General features: G+C 47.3%; 1 protein-coding gene across 1 annotated transcript; it reads left to right on the top strand.

Annotated features, from left to right (window-relative positions):
* Positions 1 to 782: 782 nt before the first annotated feature.
* Positions 783 to 17,915, top strand: PROZ (protein Z, vitamin K dependent plasma glycoprotein). The gene is made up of 8 exons (XM_075525653.1): positions 783 to 937; positions 2,588 to 2,751; positions 3,818 to 3,842; positions 6,843 to 6,956; positions 8,381 to 8,512; positions 9,781 to 9,866; positions 9,946 to 10,069; positions 17,404 to 17,915. The coding sequence occupies exons 1-8, from the start codon at positions 871 to 873 to the stop codon at positions 17,913 to 17,915; spliced, it is 1,224 nt and encodes a 407-aa protein (XP_075381768.1). The 5' UTR covers positions 783 to 870.
* Positions 17,916 to 17,971: the final 56 nt, after the last annotated feature.

The following is a 17,971-nucleotide window of genomic DNA, read 5'->3' as shown; positions in this document are numbered from 1 at the left end:
GTTGCTCTGACGGTAGAAATGGTTTCCTTGCTCTTCCCAGGAGCCTGCCTGTGCTGGGAGCCAAAAACCTCCCTGCAGCACCCTTGCCATGGCAGAGCCCAGCCCGTGCACGCCAGCGCTTGGGTCCTTCCTCTCCTCCCGGGCCAGGCAGGAGGGCTGTCCCGGCCGCTGTGTGCGTGGCACAGCAGCCCCGGGAGGTGCTCCCATCCGCTCCGTACTTAACGCCTCCTTCCACAGGCTCTGTGTGTCTGTGTGTGAGCAGGATCCTGAGGTCAGGAAGGGTTTCCCATGCTCTCCTTCATGGCTAGGCAGTACGAACCTAACAGTGACAAAGAAAAATGCCATATCCGTTCACATACATCCCTACAGGGGAAATCCCACGCTTGGTTGCTTGGTTGCTCCAAAAGCCGATGGGATTTGACCAGTGCAGCTAAGCCTTGGCAGTGTATGAAAGAGCCACGCCATAAAATTGATCCCTGTAGTCATCATCCAGCTTGTGCTTTGATACGGTACAAAGAAAAGTTCATACTGTTCATCTCTCCCCATTTTGTGTTACAGTAAATGAAGGCCGGGGGGTGGGAGGAATACCCAAATCCTGGAGCAGCTCTCAGCAGAGCTGGCAAACCGGCTCCACCTTCCGCCAGCGCCCTAAGAGAAGGGGCACTGTTGCACCATTAAGCAGGGGTTTTTTTGATTATTTTTTTTTTTTTCCCCCATGTGTTGACATTGAGGCCAGGCTTTGCCCTTAGCAGTTTTGTTTTCTCATGAGAAAACAAAGCTGGACTTTAAACTTCAACATCTCTCATGTAGCCATTTCCCCCAAGAGCTGCAGGAATGCAGGCAGGCGGCCATTAGGCTCAGAGGGTAGCAATGGCAAGGTGCTCTTGGACAATATTGTTTCTTCTCTCTGCCCTTTTCCTTCAGACAGAGCAGACAGGTATGGCCTTTGTTTCGTTGCAGCTTTAATTCTGATTTGTGCTAACTGCTCTTCTAAACACACCAGTAATTTTGTACCTTGTATCATGTTTACTTTGTAGCACAGGGTGACACCACTGAAAAGTGTCTGTTCCTTATTTTCCTTACATTTCTCCTGTTTGGTTTTTTTTCTTTTTTTCCATATAGCTAAGTAAAAACTGCAGGAGGTTACTAAGGCAATGTAATTTTGAATTACCATCATTTACACCAGAGTGATATTTTGTCTTTTCTAATTATTCTTAAAGAGTGCCCCAGATATTAAAGAGAATTCTGTTTTATATTTCTGTTGCTGATGAAATAAAAGTTAGTCTTATGAAAGAGGCTGAGATGCATGCTTGTTATAGCTTGAAGAAATTTATGTTTCTGTATTAATCCTCCATGGTTTGTCAATATTAAGGAGGAGCTGGGCAAGGAAGAAAAAGATGGTGCCTGCTTAAACAGGTCAAAACGCCCCTGGCAGCAGCAGAAGCGCACTGCCAGTTACGCTGGATGCATCGGAACCACGGCACAGCAGAAATGTGCACCGGGGCGTCCGATAACACTTTAAAATGCAAAACGCCATCATGAAGCTTTTTCTTTTTTAATGTCACATGCAAGCCCGTTGCTTATCGGCTATCCTTCAAAAGCATAACTAAGCATTTGTACGCAGTTTCAGAATAATTTTGTTATTGCTGCCACTTTTTCCAATTCTAATATTATTGATTATTTCAACCTTTGTGCCCAGCAGTGCTGGGCCCCCAAACACTGCATAAAATACAAAAAAACCCCAGTCCCTGCCCCGATGGGTTTACTTTCCAAGAGGAGGAGACCTGGCAAAGGCATGCTGACACACGCAGCCACATACTGCTAAATGCCAAAGGCAACAGGTTCCAGCACGGCACCAGCCGTCTGGCTGGCAGGCAATCTTTGTTGTGGGCATCATTGCAAAGAGGAGTTTTGAGATCTGATAACTCTCATGTCTTTGATGTCTCCTCCTCTTTACTCAAATCAAAAAGATTATAGTGTCCACATAAAGGATGGTATATGATATAGCCCTCATAACTTTGAGCATTACTGAGGGGTAGCTTTTATTTATTCTCCTTAAGAGAGATTTGATTGAGAACTCAGCCATGTCACGGTTTTGCTTCTCAGCAAAAAAATCCCTGTGAACTAAGGCTGAAGGGCATCAGTTTGGATCCATCGTCGTAAATTAATACAAATGATTTTCACCTCTACTGATGAGTCTGAAAGCCCCATGCTGTCTTACAAAATAGCCTCTGCCTTTATGATAGTACTTTTCCCCGGCCGTGCCACAGCAACACTGCTCTGTGTGTCCGGCGCAGGAAAAAAATGCGTCAGGAAGGGTTCAAATTCCCTCTGCTTGGGAGACAGTCAGGCTCTCCCTGAAAGAAAAAGGTCATGACTCTTCAGCTGAGTTTGGGCTAAGAAAGTAGGGCTCTTTCAGTATGTAAGTTGAATGTGGCTGAAACCCTGAATCAGCCAAAAGGTTTCTCTTCATGATTAAAATCGGCTGCTTAATAAAATATTTTTAAAAAATGGAAAAAAATGGTGAAAATATATAAGGAAATGAATCTAAGTACTGATGTTAGCATTTTGTTATACAACGTTTCAGTGTTTATATCAGCTGATGATGCAAACAAAGTTATCAAGAGGCAGAGGCGTGCCAGTTCCCTACTTTTGGAGGAGGTCCTCCAAGGCAGCTTGGAAAGGGAATGCCTTGAAGAGAGATGTACGCATGAAGAAGCAAGAGAAGTATTCGAAAACGACGAAATGCTTGTAAGTATTTTGTTTACCTGTGTGCATATTAAAAATTACTACCTTGGTCTTTTACTATCAAATTCAGCTTCACAGCCTGCTTCATACGTTTGCGTTTCTCTCCACATGAAATCTTTGCACTTTGCTCCTCAGCGGGTAGAAAGCAGGTGTCTTCAGTGGTCAAAATAGAAATGCAGAAGTCAGCTCCGACACTTTTAAAGCCCCCTCCTGAAAACGATGTGTCCTGCGCCTTATATTGTGAAAGTATATGGCTGTTGTCCCATCCTGACCACACACGGAGAAATACAGCTTCAGCATCCCTTAGGGACCAGGAGGGGCAAGAGGGTGTTGGGATGGAGGGAAGCAACACACCAGCAAGTAGGGGACCTATAGAAAGTGGCCGCAAGTCCCCTCGTACGAGAGGCCCTCCTGACACATACAGCCGGATGCTGTGCTCTTTAACGGGAATCTGGCCGGAGATTGTGTTTTGCAGGGAGAGCAGAGGAAACAGCCATTGGGTCCCGGTACTTTGGGGAAAGTTGACCGGGGGGAGGTACAGGGAGCGGGGAGAGGTGTCCCCTCGGGGAAAGCGGCAGCGGAGCCGGCTGCAGTACCCAGGGACAAGCAGGGCACATGAAGGTGGTGGCCAGTGTCAGTGACCTGCAGCTCCACTCTCTGCTGTCCCCTCTGCCTCCAGCAGCACCTGCTGGGGGACAAGCGGGACGGGATGGGGCGGGACGGGGTCACTTCCCAGGTCGCTGCACGCCCGAGAGACAATGGCCAGCCAGTTTTTGCAGGAAGCCGTATTGCTAAAGGATTCAGCTGTTTCTGTCTTGCCTGCAAAGTGTTTCTTTTCCTTTAGAGCTTCCTAAGAAACAATAAAATGAGCAGGATGCAAACCTCCTCCCATCTCATTCAGATTTTGCTGGCAGGGCAGACTTGGCAGTCGTGCAATTGTGTAAATGTTAAACTGTAGTATATATTCTCTCATATAATGTGTTTTTTTTACCAAAATATTTATGGAAGGTGATATTATTTGAGAAATAAAATCTAAGTGCCCCCCACCCCTTTTTTTTTTCTTTTTCAGAAAATGTTTTGGGATGCCTACTATGGTAAGCTGGTCTCTTGACTGCTCTCCTTCATAGCAGTGTCACACTATGAACATTATGATTCAGTCCAATGCTGGCTTTCTGAGAGTTTTTAGCAGTTTATTCTACAAGGAACACCCCGTCACTATTTGTCATGTCTGTAGTAAAGCAGGAGGAAAAGTCTTGATGTGAAAGGCTTAAAAAAGTCATAAATAGGAAAAAACATTTAAGACTGCAAAGTGAATAAAAGTTGAAGATGAGTAGATGTTAGCATAGTAAATAAGTTCTTCCTTTTCCTGAACTTAAGGCTGTACTGAAACAACCTGGGACCTGAAAAAAATCTGCTTTGCTGATACAATAGAGCAGCACAGCTTTACCAGCAAAACCTCCCAAACACAAACCTAGCACTTAAATCTGAGTGAGATACATAGGTGTTAAAAGCTACTGGGCTGTCTGCAAACTCTGGAAGCTGGCACTGCATCATCCCTTGGCAGTTGTCAAGGCAAGAAACAAATCTGTAAAAGCTGAGGGGCTGATGGAATCAGATGCCTCCTGAACAAGGAGCCTGGGGCACCAGCTTATGGTGACTATGCTTTATTCCCTCTCTCTTTTCTGCATGCCTCGTCCTAAGATTTTCTCTTGTTTCTTACTTAGCTTTTATTCATTTCTAATCTTAGGTTTAGACAGTGGATAAGGAGGTGGCAAAACCAGCAGTTAGTATTTTCTGCAGAAGCCACTGAGACCAGGGAACCGTTACATAGAAGAATCCCACCAGTGACATGTTACGAAGAATGATGCTAAATATCTGGCCTTTCATTACTTCTGTGAGGGTGGGATTAACTTCTCCTGATTTCAGTCATTGCATGTTTGTACTAAGCATGTCATGCAGGCTTCCTCTCTAGTCTATGAAGAGAGAAGGGCAACGGATTGAGAATGGTCCATCCAAACGAGCTTAGCCACAATCAGGTTGCATGACTGGCTTTGGCCTCAAGGGTGTCTTCCTTGCTGTAATTAAAAGCCATTATGTCCTCTCTTCTTCCTACAGAACAGCCGCGTGTGTTTCCTTCTTTGTGATACCTTTTCTAATATTTTGAAGAGTGTTGCTGTGCATCTCCATGGCTTCTTTCCTCCCCACTAAACAAACCCATTTTTTCATTCGGTCTTCCAAAAATCTCATTTTCTAGACCTCTGGTTATCCGTATTGCTTTCCTTCCATAGTCCAGGGTACAGTGGGTAAATCTGCATTGTGAATAAAAGAGGGCTGGGGAGAACGGCTGAGCACCCACCTAACTGCTGGCTCACCCCTTGGCTCTGTTTTGTACTGCTCCACCTTGGTCTCTTCAAGTCAAAGCTGACGTAGCGGCATCTTGCCCTAGCGTGGATGTACGCTGTCAGGGCACTTGGCATGAGGTCACACTTGTCCCTGGCCCTGTTTTATTAATAGTGTAAACTTAGCTATTGATAATCTCTCTTTAAACATCATTTTCCAAACAGTTTTGTGCATGCTTTATAGTAGTCTGTGTTTTCCTGGCTCACTTAATGACAATGTCATCTGAGACATTTCTATTCTATGATGGTGTTCGCTGGTTCCCAACTAGGTCCCTTATCCTATAATACAATGAGAGTTAATTGGTTTGGATTATTTGATCTTGAAAAATGCATGTTGGTTGTTACTTACCACCTTCTTATTTTGCTGGGCGCTTACAAACAGTTTAATCACTCCAGTAGCTTTCCAGTAACAGAAGTTGTGCTGATTTCTCTATAATTCCTTGAATCTTCTCTTTCCTCCTTTAATAAAGCTAGGCACCAGGTTTAGTTTTTTCCCAGTCTGACAGAACCTCACCAGACCCCAGACATTTTTTGAGACTTCCTTACCTATATTTGAGCATGCATTTCAGAGGCTTGAAACCATCTAACTTGCTTCAGGCTGTAGGTGCAGTCCTTCCCTAGCTCCAGCTACCCACCGCTGCTGCGGGAGGTCCTCACTCCTCAACTCTACCTGCTCAGCTGTGCTGATGAGACCTCCCTAACCTACCCAAAAACCCTCCCAGGAGACCTAAATTGTGCCAGGGTGTGCTGGTGGCATCTGACTGCAGGCGGGCTGAAGGTGGTAACCGCTTTAAGCCAGTATTTTAGTGCCGCTAAAGCTAAAAGAGACACGTGCCCATAGCCTGAGCAGATGGCGGTTGGGTTGTTTTTTTTTCCCCAGTACCAGGCAGAGTTTTCATCTTTCCAACCCTGATATCAATTACGGCAGCCCGCTGACTGAAGTTAACCTCTCTGATGAAGTTTTACATTTTAGAAAGGTTGGAGAGCATGTCCTGGGTTAGGCTTTTCTGGCTTGCTCCCCAGTTGCTCATGTCTACAATAAGCAGTTATTTGGAGAACATTTCCAAACTGGTTTGGAGTGTTTCCAGTGGGCAGCTTAAAGGGAAAGTGGCAGCTCTGCCTGGTGCTTCACCTGTAGCGAGGCATCCTCTGGTTTCAACGTTGGGTTCGTCAGAAAGACTAAGCTTGCTAGTGTCCAAGCTGCTGTATAATAATTGTACAGATGTGTAAAAGCCAGATTTCCTCCTAGTTTGATGCTCACTGTATAATTTTGATGCCATTTTTTTTTTATCCATATATGCACGTAACCATTTTTTTATCCATATGCGTATCAGCCTAACACAGGAGACCTAAAATGCCTGTCTCATACTACATTCGTAACGAGCACATGAACTGTAAGTCAGTGCTTTTCCCTGAAGCAGCGCATCCATCCTCCAGAAGCGGGCTCTGCCTCTGGGCACCTCCCAGCCTCCCTGCCTGGGGCTGCGGGAGCGCCTCCGGAAGCAGAGACTTGGGCTAAAATTACTCCCGAGGAGCTAAAATTACTCCCGAGGAGCAATTCGGTGAGACATAGCCCGTTTCCTTCCAAACTGCTTTTCGCAATGCTTCTCCAAGTGACTCACGTGCTGGGAAGGGGGCTGTGTAATTCGGGTCGGCGGTGGCGGTGACTCGTCCTCTCTTGCGGCATTTCTGCAGGCGGCAGGAGGTGCTCGTCGAGCCCCTGCCAGCACAACGGCGTGTGCGAGGACAGCATTCGCGGCTACACCTGCACCTGTGCCGAGGGCTACGAGGGAGAGAACTGTGCTTTCGGTAAGGCATCGCCTCCTCTTCTGAGAAGCCCTATCTCCTCCTGTCGTAGGGGGTCCCTGGGAAACCATACGCGGCTCTCCCGTTACAGCCAGTTACCAGCTTTTAGGTTAAAACACACGGTTCTTGGCAGAGCAGGGGTGATTTGTGCTGCTTGTCTACCGAAACATTATGGCATCCTGAGGTTACGCTTCCCCCCTGAGCCTCCCCTCTCTGGGGACGCAGCAAAAGGGCTGAAGGAAGTCCCCCTCACGGGTGGGCTCCAAGGCAGCCCTGCCCACTGCCACCCACGCTCCCCGGCTGCTTGGCCTGCCGTGGTCCCCGGTGGCGCGTGGCCTGAAGAACCAGGGCTGCGGTGCCACAGTGGCTTCCCAGCCACCCCGGTGCCTCCGAGGCCACACGTGCCCACAAGACAGTGCCTCAGCACAGAGGGACTCCAGAAAACAAACCATTTCAGTACAAGCGTAGAAGGCGAAAAGCAAAACAGACACTTTCTGGCACGTAAAACACCGTGGGCCAGATCCTACATTTTTACATCTGCCAAGTTCTGCTTTCCAGCCCTTACATCAGTATTTCTGCTGGATTGGAGGTCCCCTGGGGTGGGAGATGCCCCAGCTGCCGCAAGGCAGGGTCATTTTCTGTATAAGGGGTGTGACTGGACAGAGACAGACCAGCTTCTTGGGAGCACAGAAGGTGACAGCTCAGACCAGCACTGGGAACTGGATCTGCTCAGCATGAGCCTTAGAGAGCGACTTTATGTGGGGTTTTTTGCTGCTTCTCCATCTGTGAGCTAGATCAAATGGCCATTCCTCCTGTTGCTTTGTGCTGAAGCTTAAGTGTTCACCTATGGAAAGTTTACTCAGCATGTTTCAAATGTGATGAATACTTTCTTTTTGCTTATCTTTGGCAGCCGTTAATGTCAATTTTCTCAGCACAAGCATGAGAAATAGGAGCTATACATTTGTCTTTGCTGAAAAGCAGAAAGCTTTAGCCTTTTTCTTCCTCAAGCAATACCTGCCTTCTTAACATGTGCAACAGTCCGCCCCCAGTGCAGACACCTAGTGTTTCATTTAAAAGAGCGGAAAGAAAACCCATGGCATCCTTCCATGGTTCACATGGAAGGCCTAGTTTGACCCTTGGCTACTGACGCTCCCCAAAACTCAGAGGTGCAGCCAGTCTGGTGCAGGGAGGTGCTGGGTGAGCACAGTTTGCGAGGAGTCTGTGGAAGCTGCAGAGACTCATCTGTCTCCAGTTTCTGCTTAACAAGGGGAGAAGCAATGTGGTGGGAAATACTACCAAGCCAGAGTCCCTACCCACCTCCACAGAAAGCGAGTAAGCATAAAATGCTTAATAAAGAGGACTCAAGCTATGCAAGAAAACTCCAGCTGAACTGTTCCCAATGCTTTTCCTCCGCTTGTTCTGTTTAGCTAAAAATGAATGTCGCCACCAAGCAAAAGAAGGATGTCACCACTTCTGCTACCCGGGAAGTAATTCCTACCGTTGTTCATGTGCTGATGGCTACGAGCTCGGGAAGGACAGAAAACAGTGCATCGCGTTAGGTAGGTGTGAGCATGGAAGTACAGGGGACACATGCTCAGTGCTGGGGTGGGCAGGCCACCATCTGATACCCAGATGCCATCAGCCTGCTTGGAGACTCAAGTGATGAGACTATGACTGACCTTCCAAACTGGGCAGAAAAAGGAGGAATCTAGGGACCACCACCCAAGATGACAGAGTGCTAAAAGAAGCAGTATTTGATCTGAGCATTTAAACATGGGTCTGCAGGGAGGAGTTGCCTCCTCCTACATATCACTCACTGGGCCAGGTTTTCCACTCCTATGCTCGGTAAGAGTAACTCCACTGAAGGCCTGTCTGTTTGGGAATGAGGTTCAATTGATTCCGATCAGGCATGTGATGGTCTGATAAATGAAGGGCAACACTTGCTGCCATCTTAATTAGTTTGAAGCAGTAGCCCTCTTCATTTTTGCAATCTCATACTAAGTATCTCATTCAATCTCATCCCCTTATAAACTAGGTCTACTAAAAACACAGTAGTGTACATAGGCCCTTGTCTATATTAGCAAGTAGGGCAGCCAAATAGGAGTTGAGCTGTAGAGCCACACTTTTGGCGATGAAGGCTTGATGTCCACACTCAATGCGCATTTCAGGTGGGCTTTACTTCAGCCTAGCTCTGGTTTGGTCCTGTGGACTAAGCACCCATTAGCTATGAGAATACGTTAAGCGCGCTCCTGGAGGGTGTCTTCTGGTTTAGCTTCACCTGAACAGAATCCAGTTTGTGTGACCCAAGACCATGCCACAAGGTCAACAGAAAGTGTGATAAATGCAGATAACTGGGGGATCCATTTGAAAAGCACGCTTGCTGTCTGAACCAGAACACAAAGGCATGCGCACCTCCAGAGTGACGGCTTTAACAAGAAAAACCCAGGATTACCTTGTCCTGATTGGGCCACAGCTATCAGGTATTTGGCACAATTCAGATAGAGGATACAAAGGTGAAGCAGCAAGCTGTGGTGATGGATGGCTGGAGAGGAAGCCTCATTTCATTAGTTACAGACACAATGGAATCTAGTCACCACAAGCCTAATGCAATGACTCAAAATGTTCGGCACCATCGCTAAGCTGTTAAACTACAGATGCCAGGCGATTTATTCCAATTCTCACCAGCTGACATATTGTCCTTTTCCTTGGCGCAAAAACCAAACCCCAAAGTCAAGGTAGAAGCAATAAGGTAGTTGCAGGTATTAGTTGGCTTAAAGTGATGCAGTATGAGGTTTTGATTTTTTTTTTTTTTTAATTCATTTGCTAGATCAATGTGCATGCGGGAGACTTCAAGACAGTGATAATCTGATAAGTGAAACGAGGAAAAAACGTGACGAGCGATTTCCTTGGCAGGTATTTCTAGCAATTCATGAAACCTATCACTCAATCTCACATGGACAGTGCTATCTATCATCTTTTTGCATTTTTGTAGGTCCTGCTGCTAAACTCAGAAGGGAAGGGCTTCTGTGGAGGAGTGCTGCTGAAAAGTAATTTTGTATTGACTACAGCAGAGTGCGCCCTTCTGCACAGCCATTTTGAAATCAGGGTTGGTGGTGGTAGGTGATCAAACACATTTTCTCTTGTTGTAGCACATTTTAGTATTGACAAGCTAATTTTAAAAAAGCTTACGGTTGTGGTTTAGCTTCAGTCAGCAACTAGGCCCCACACAGCCGCTTGCTCACCCTCCCCCCTGGTGGGATGGGGGAGAGAATCGGAAGAGCAAAGGTAAGAAAACTTATGGGTTGAGATAAGAACAGTTTAATAATTGGGGGGGGGGGGTATTATAATAATAATAAAAAATTGTCATGAAAAGGAAAAAACCAAGAGTGAGAGAGGAACAAAACTCAGGAAAAAAAAACCAAGTGACACAACCGCTCACCATCCACCGACCGATGCCCAGCCACTCCCCAAGCAGCGATCGCTGCCCCCCGGCCAACTCCCCCCAGTTTATATGCTGAGCATGACGCCATATGGTATGGAATAGCCCTTTGGCCAGCTGGGGTCAGCTGTCCTGGCTGTGCCCCCTCCCAGCTTCTTGTGCACCTGGCAGAGCAGGGGAAGCTGAAAAGTCCTTGACCAGTGTAAACATTACTTAGCAACAACTAACACATCAGTGTGTTATCAACATTATTCTCATTCTAAATCCAAAACACAGCACTATACCAGCTACTAGGAAGAAAATTAACTCTATCCCAGCCGAAACCAGGACAGTATCCACCCTTTATTCTATACCATCTACATCATGCCCAGGTTCTACCCTTTCTATTACACTCCAATTAATCACCAGCACTTTTCCTGCCTTTTGATGAATACACACAGATATCACTCCCTTGGTCTATGGGCCATCCCTCTAAAATGTCTGTGGAGTTCATTTAGTCCATGACTTTGGGCTCCATCTGTCATAACAGTCCTTCAGAGCGGGAGAGATGGTGTGTGGTGTTGGATTGCTGCATGCTGATGCCAGTGCTGGTTCCATCACTGCTGGACTTGCTCAGTTTCATCAAAGTTCGTTCTTCATTAATCTGGGTGATTCTTACTGTAATACCATTGATATGGCACATACCAACCATAGAACTGATGACATACAGAATTATATAGCAATTAACACCATATCATTTAGTTCATTGGCTGTTTTCACCCCAAATCAAATCCCCTTGAGGTACACATCGGACTTCCCCATCCTTTCGCACCAAGTGCACCCAGGTCCTTGAGCAAAAGCAATGCCACGAATGGGTTTTCCTTTGCCTGAGGCAGGAGTAACCCAGACTGTCTTCCCCAGCATATTTTTAATGTGCACTACAGGGACTTTATCCCCTTCTACACTACGTGAGAGTTTTGATGGGGCAGAGCCAGCTCTATTGGCAGACCCCCTAGTGTTGACTCACCAGGTGGCTTTTGCTAAATGTGTATCCCAATGTTTGAATGTCCCAGCACCCATTGCTCTCAGTGTAGTCTCTAACAATCCATTGGATCGTTCGATTTTCCCAGAGGCTGGTGCATGACAGGGGCTGTGATATACCCACTCAATGCCGTGCTCTGTGGCCCAGGTGTCTATGAGGTTGTTTCAGAAATGAGTCCTATTGTCTGACTCAATTCTTTCTGGGGTGCCACGTCGCCACAGGACTTGCTTTTCAAGGCCCAGGATAGTGTTCTGGGCGGTGGCATGGGGCACAGGATATGTTTCCAGCCATCTGGTGGTTGCTTCCACCATGGTAAGCACATGGCGCTTGCCTGGGCGGGTTTGTGGGAGTGTGATATAATCGATCTGCCAGGCCTCCCCATATTTGTATTTCAGCCATCGTCCTCCATAGCACAGAGGCTTTAACCGCTTGGCTTGTTTGATTGCAGCACATGTTTCACATTCATGGATAACCTGTCCATGGTCAAGTCCACCCCTCGATCGTGAGCCCATCTATACGTTGCATCTCTTCCTTGATGGCCTGAGGTGTCATGGGCCCACCAAGCTATAAATAATTCACCCTTATGTTGCCAGTCCAGATCCACCTGAGCCCCTTCAATCTCAGCAGCCTGATCCACCTGCTGGTTGTTTTGATGTTCTTCAGTGGCCCAACTCTTGGGTACGTGAGCATCTACATGACATGCTTTTACAACCAGGTTCTCTGCCGGGCAGCCATATCTTGCCACAATGCAGCAGCCCCGATGGGTTTGCCTGTGCACTGCCAGTTGCTCTGCTTCCATTGCTGCAACCACTCCCACAGGGCATTTGCCACCATCCATGAGTCAGTACAGGGATAGAGGACTGGGCACTTTTCTCGTTCAGCAATGTCTAAAGCCAGCTGGATGGCCTTCACTTCTGCAAATTGGCTCGATTCACCTTCTCCCTCAGCAGTTTTTGCGACTTGTTGTCTAGGACTCCATACAGCAGCTTTCTATCTCTGATGCCTTCCCACAATACTACAGGACCCACCAGTGAACAGGGCGTATTGCTTCTCATTTTCTGATAGTTTTTTTATAGTGGGGCCTCATCAGCATGCATCACCTCCTCCTCTGGTGATATTCCGAAATCTTGGCCTTCTGGCCAGTCCATGATCACTTCCAAGATTCCTGGGCCATTGGGGTTTCCTGTTTGAGCCCGTTGTGTAATCAGTGCGACCCACTTACTCCACGTAGCACCAGCTGCATGATGTGTAGAGGGGACCCTCCCTTGGAACATCCAGCCCAGCACCGGCAGTCGGGGTGCCAGGAGGAGCTGTGCTTCAGTGCCAACCACTTCTGAAGCAGCTCAAACACCTTCATATGCTGCCAATATCTCTGTCTCCGTTGGAGTATAGCGGGGCTCGGGTCCTCTGTATCCCCGACTCCAAAACCCTAGGGGTCGACCTCGAGTCTCCCCTGGTGCTTTCTGCCAGAGGCTCCAGGTAGGGCCGTTCTCCCCGGCTGGTCCCTGGTGTAGAGCACACGTTTTACATCTGGCCCTGCCTGGACTGGCCCAAGGGCTACTGCATGAACTATCTCCTATTTAATTTGTTCAAAGGCTTGTCGTTGCTCAGGGCCCCATTTGAAATCGTTCTTCTGGGTCACTTGATAGAGAGGGCTTACAATCAGACTGTAATTTGGAATATGCATTCTCCAAAAACCCATAATGCCTAAGAAAGCTTGTGTTTCCTTTTTGCCAGTTGGTGGGGACATGGCTGTTATTTTGTTGATCACATCCATTGAGATCTGACGACATCCATCTTGCCATTTTATTCCTAAAAACTGGATTTCCTGTGCAGGTCCCTTGACCTTACTTTGTTTTATGGCACAACCGGCTTTCAAGAAGATTTGGACTATTTTCTTCCCCTTCTCAAAAATTTCTCCTGCTGTGTTGCCACACATGATGATGTCATCAATGTATTGCAGATGTTTGGAGCTTCTCCCTGTTCCAGTGCCGTCTGGATCAGTCCATGGCAAATGGTAGGGCTGTGTTTCCACCCCTGGGGCAGTCGATTCCAAGTGTACTGGACGCCCCTCCAAGTGAAAGCAAACTGTGGCCTGCACTCTGCTGCCACAGGGATTGAGAAGAACGCATTAGCGATATCAGCTGTGGCACACCACTTGGCTGCCTTTGACTCCAGTTCATATTGAAGTTCCAGCACGTCCGGCACGGCAGCACTCTGCGGCAGCGTGACTTCATTCAGGCCACGATAGTCTACTGTCAGTCTCCACTCTCCATTAGACTTTCGCACTGGCCATATGGGACTGTTAAAAGGTGAACGAGTCTTACTGATCACTCCTTGGCTCTCCAGTCGCCAAATCAGCTTATGGAGGGGAATCAGGGAGTCAGCTGGTGCGATATTGCTGCCGATGCACTGTTGTAGTAGCAATCAGCACCTGCTGTTCTTCAGCCCTCAGCAACCCCACAACAGAAGGGTCTTCCGAAAGACCGGGCAGGGTGGACAGCTGTTTAATTTCCTCCGTCTCCAAGGCAGCTGTACCAAAAGCCCACCGGTACCCTCTTGGGTCCTTGAAATACCCTCTCCTGAGGTATCTATGCCAAGGATGCACAGAGCCTCTGGGCCAGTCCCAATGGGGTGCTTTTGCCACTCATTCCCAGTTAGACTCACTTCGGCCTCCAGTACAGTCAGCTGTTGGGATCCCCCTGCACTCCAGAAATACAGAGGGGTTCTGCCCCTGTACAGCTTGATGGCGTTAGGGTACACTGTGCACCGGTGTCTGCTACAGCCTTGTACTCCTGTGGGTCTGATGTGCCAGGCCATCGGATCCACACAGTCCAGTAAACCCGGTTGTCCCTTTCCTCCACCTGGCTGGAGGCAGGGCCCTTCTAATTCTGGTCATAGTATTCGTTACTCACTTCTTGTAAATACGAGTCAGAAGTTTCTTCATTAAAATCAGGAATAAGATCAGCCCTTCTACTCTGTCTGGGGAACTGTCCACTGGAAACTGGAGCAGCAATTTTCCTGGAAGAAGCCCCTCATGTGATTGTTTTTTCTTGCAACTCACGTACCCGCATCTCTAGGGTCGAGGTAGGTTTTCCATCCCACTTCCTCACATCCTCTCTGTGGTCACGCAGGTAAAACCACAGGGTGCCCCGTGGTGTGTACCCTCTATATCCTCTCTCTTGAGCAGAAGAACACTGACTCCTAATAGCTGAGACGCTGGTTGGTACAGGTGGGGAGTAGGATCTATCCTCTTTGAGTTGCTGGACCAGTTTCTCCACAGCTGAGACGAGGGAAGAAGAAAGACTTTCTTCGTATTCCTGGAGTTGGCTAGCTGCTTCATCCACCGTTGGACCCTCTCCATCTTTCCAGGTCAGTATTGCCAATGAGTTGGCATACGATGCTGGCGCGCTCCGTACCAACTTCCGCTACATGGGTTGTGTGCACTTGACTTCATCTGGATCTTTGGATAACTGCTCGTTGTCCAGGTCATCACAAATCACCTCCAGCACAGCTAATTCCCTCAGGTACTGGATACCTTTCTCCACGGTGGTCCATTTGCCTGGGTGATATATAACATCTTCCTTGAAGGGAGATCTTTCCTTCATAGCTGACAGGAGTCGCCTCCAGAGGCTGAGGGCTTGTGCCCCTTTTCCAATCGCTTTGTCAATGCCCCCTTCCCTAGAAAGGGATCCCAGCTGTTCAGCTTCCTTACCCTTTAATTCCAGGCTACTGGCCCCATTATCCCAACATCAGAGCAGCCAGGTGACGATGTGCTCACCTGGATGATGTCTGAAATCTTTTCACGTATCTTGCAGCTCACTCAGAGAGGGATCGGGTGGTTACTGTCTTGTTTATGAGTTCTTCCTCTTCCTCCACCTCTCCTTGTGATGGCCCTGCTCTTTCATCCTCCCTTTCTAAACGAGCTGACTTTCACCTCCAAGATTTCTTCTTGTGTAAAGGGGCGACTGATATCAGCACGGGTTGGTTCCCTGGTTCAGCCGCAGTGCCTGTCGTGGGGGTTGGAATAACCTCAGTACCTGTCACTGAGGGGGTTGGAGTAGCCGCGGTGCCTGTCCCAGGAGGGGTTGGAGTAGCCGTGGTGCCCATCGCTTTGTCATCAGATCCAGAGACCTTCTCTTCCCTTTGAGGGTACTGAACAGCGTTGAGCAGGGCTTGGTATGCATGGGCCAGGCCCCAGCACGTTAGTGATCTGTGTCTCTCTGGAATTGCCAGGGTGACAGCATACTTTTTCCAAATATTTTACTAGTTTTTCAGGATCCTGCACTTGTTCAGGGGTGAAGTTCCAAAACATTGGAGGTGCCCACTGTCCTAGGCACTTGCCCATACTATCCCACACACCCTGCCACTCATAACTATCCAGCCTTGAGGCAGATCTCTGGATTATATTCTTAAATTGCTTACTAACATTAGACAAAACCAAAACAATATTCCTAAGCAATACCAATAGAAGTATCTTTACCCAAGGATGTCTGAAATACTGAGTAGTATTGTAATGAAGGAGGAAACATCATGGAAGAAGGTAGCGAAGGTGCCATTCTGTATTTCCTCTATAAAAAACCTCTCGGAGGAAGAAGTATAATTGCTAATTGTCTCCACGAGGTGGTACTCGAAGTACAGTAATGGCTTCAGTACAAAACTCAGATACCAAATTAAGCTCAAGGTCACTGCTTTAATAACAAATCTCCCAGGCAAAACGTCACTAATCACTGTAGAGCACAGCAAACTGCAAGAACAAACACCGATCTTTAACATGTACAGCAAAAAAATGAGCATGGTGCAGATCAGATAAACCAATATTGAGAACAGATGAATCAATATTGTGACCCGCAACTGTTAACAGAACTAAATTCCTTAAAACACTCTGGTTAATCTGTTATTATCTCAACCCCTTTGTGCCCCATGTTGGGCGCCAAAAAGGACTGTTGTGGTTTAGCTTGTCAGCAAGCCACACAGCCACTTGCTCACCCTCCCCCTTGGTGGGATGGCAGAGAGAACTGGAAGAGCAAAAGTAAGAAAACTTATAGGTTGAGACAAGAACAGTTTAATAATGGAAATAAAATAAATTGTAACGAAAAGGAAAACAACAAGAGACACAGAGAGAGGAACAAAACCCGGGGGGGGAGGGGGGGGGAAGGCAAGTGATGCAACCACTCACCACCCGCCGACTGATGCCCAGCCCATCCCTGAGCAGCGATCGCTGCCCCCCGGCCAACTCCCCCCAGTGTATACTGAGCATGACGCCATATGGTATGGAATAGCCCTTTGGCCAGTTGGGGTCAGCTGTCCTGGCTGTGCCCCCTCCCAGCTTCTTGTGCACCTGGCAGAGCATGGGAAGCTGAAAAGTCCTTGACCAGTGTAAACATTACTTAACACACTGATGTGTTATTTGTTGCTATCAACATTATTCTCATATTAAATCCAAAACACAGCACTATACCAGCTACTAGGAAGAAAATTAACTCTATCCCAGCTGAAACCAGGAGACTTACTAAAATTGCTGCTGCGTAAAAATATTGTCAAAGGAAACAAATCTGCTGTCACCTCAGTTAAGTATCTTGAGCTAGAACTACAGCTGTCCCACACCCCTCTACAAGGCAAGCAGAGAGACAACTACCTCTCAAATGCAATTCGCAACTCAGCACCTAGGGATAAGCTAAACCAGGTGGATTTAGAGGTGGCTTCCCTGCTCCCCCCCAAGGAAAAACTTGTTTCATGCCAAAATTTACTTCTCTTGTTGGGTATTTGTCCTTCCCTCTGAAATTACGCATGCTTCTACACAGCATTAAAAAGCTGTCAAGACATCGTTACTAGTTTACCTTTACTACATCGTTTCAAGAAAGAGCGCCTTTAGTTTCTCTACTGCGTGTATTTGTCAGCATGACTAGGCAGCTGTTGTCAGTTTGCATGCAGTTTTCAGGTCTCTGACAAATTATTCCTAAGAGCAGTGAAATGTCATTGCTTCACAGGGCATAATGGAACAAATGGAACTCAGAAGATAATGCAAGTTAATGAGAAACATATACACATCCGGTATGATGAAGACACTGGTGAGAACAACATTGCATTACTACAACTCCAAGAGCACTTTGAGTGCAACAACCACCATCTTCCTGTATGCATCCCTGAAAGAGACTTTGCAGAACACATTTTGATTCCAAAATTGCCTGGTACAGTCAGTGGCTGGAGAATGGAAGGTGATGGACTTCAAGGTAATGAGTTGCAGGTTTCATACCTTCCTGCTGAGGACTGCAAACAAATACTCAACATAAGCCTCACAAACAGGCAGTTTTGTGGACACCTCCAGGAGGCTGTAGACAAACGACTGGCTGGAGGAAGCTTTTTAGCTACTGAATATAAGGGCACTTGGTTTCTGACTGGTATCCTGGGATCTTGGCCACTAGAAGACACTGACTGGGAAACATTTCTATTCACTAACACCGCGAGGTATAAGATATGGTTTAAACAAAAAATGAAATAAGACACAAACACAGCCAACCCTCCAGCACCAAACCCCTACCAATCACTGCAAGAAAA

The sequence above is a fragment of the Mycteria americana genome, chromosome 1 (assembly GCF_035582795.1).
Source record: "Mycteria americana isolate JAX WOST 10 ecotype Jacksonville Zoo and Gardens chromosome 1, USCA_MyAme_1.0, whole genome shotgun sequence".
Classification (NCBI taxonomy): Eukaryota; Metazoa; Chordata; class Aves; order Ciconiiformes; family Ciconiidae; genus Mycteria; species Mycteria americana.
Note: the sequence above shows the minus strand (reverse complement) of the source record. Positions and strands in the feature narration are given on the sequence as shown.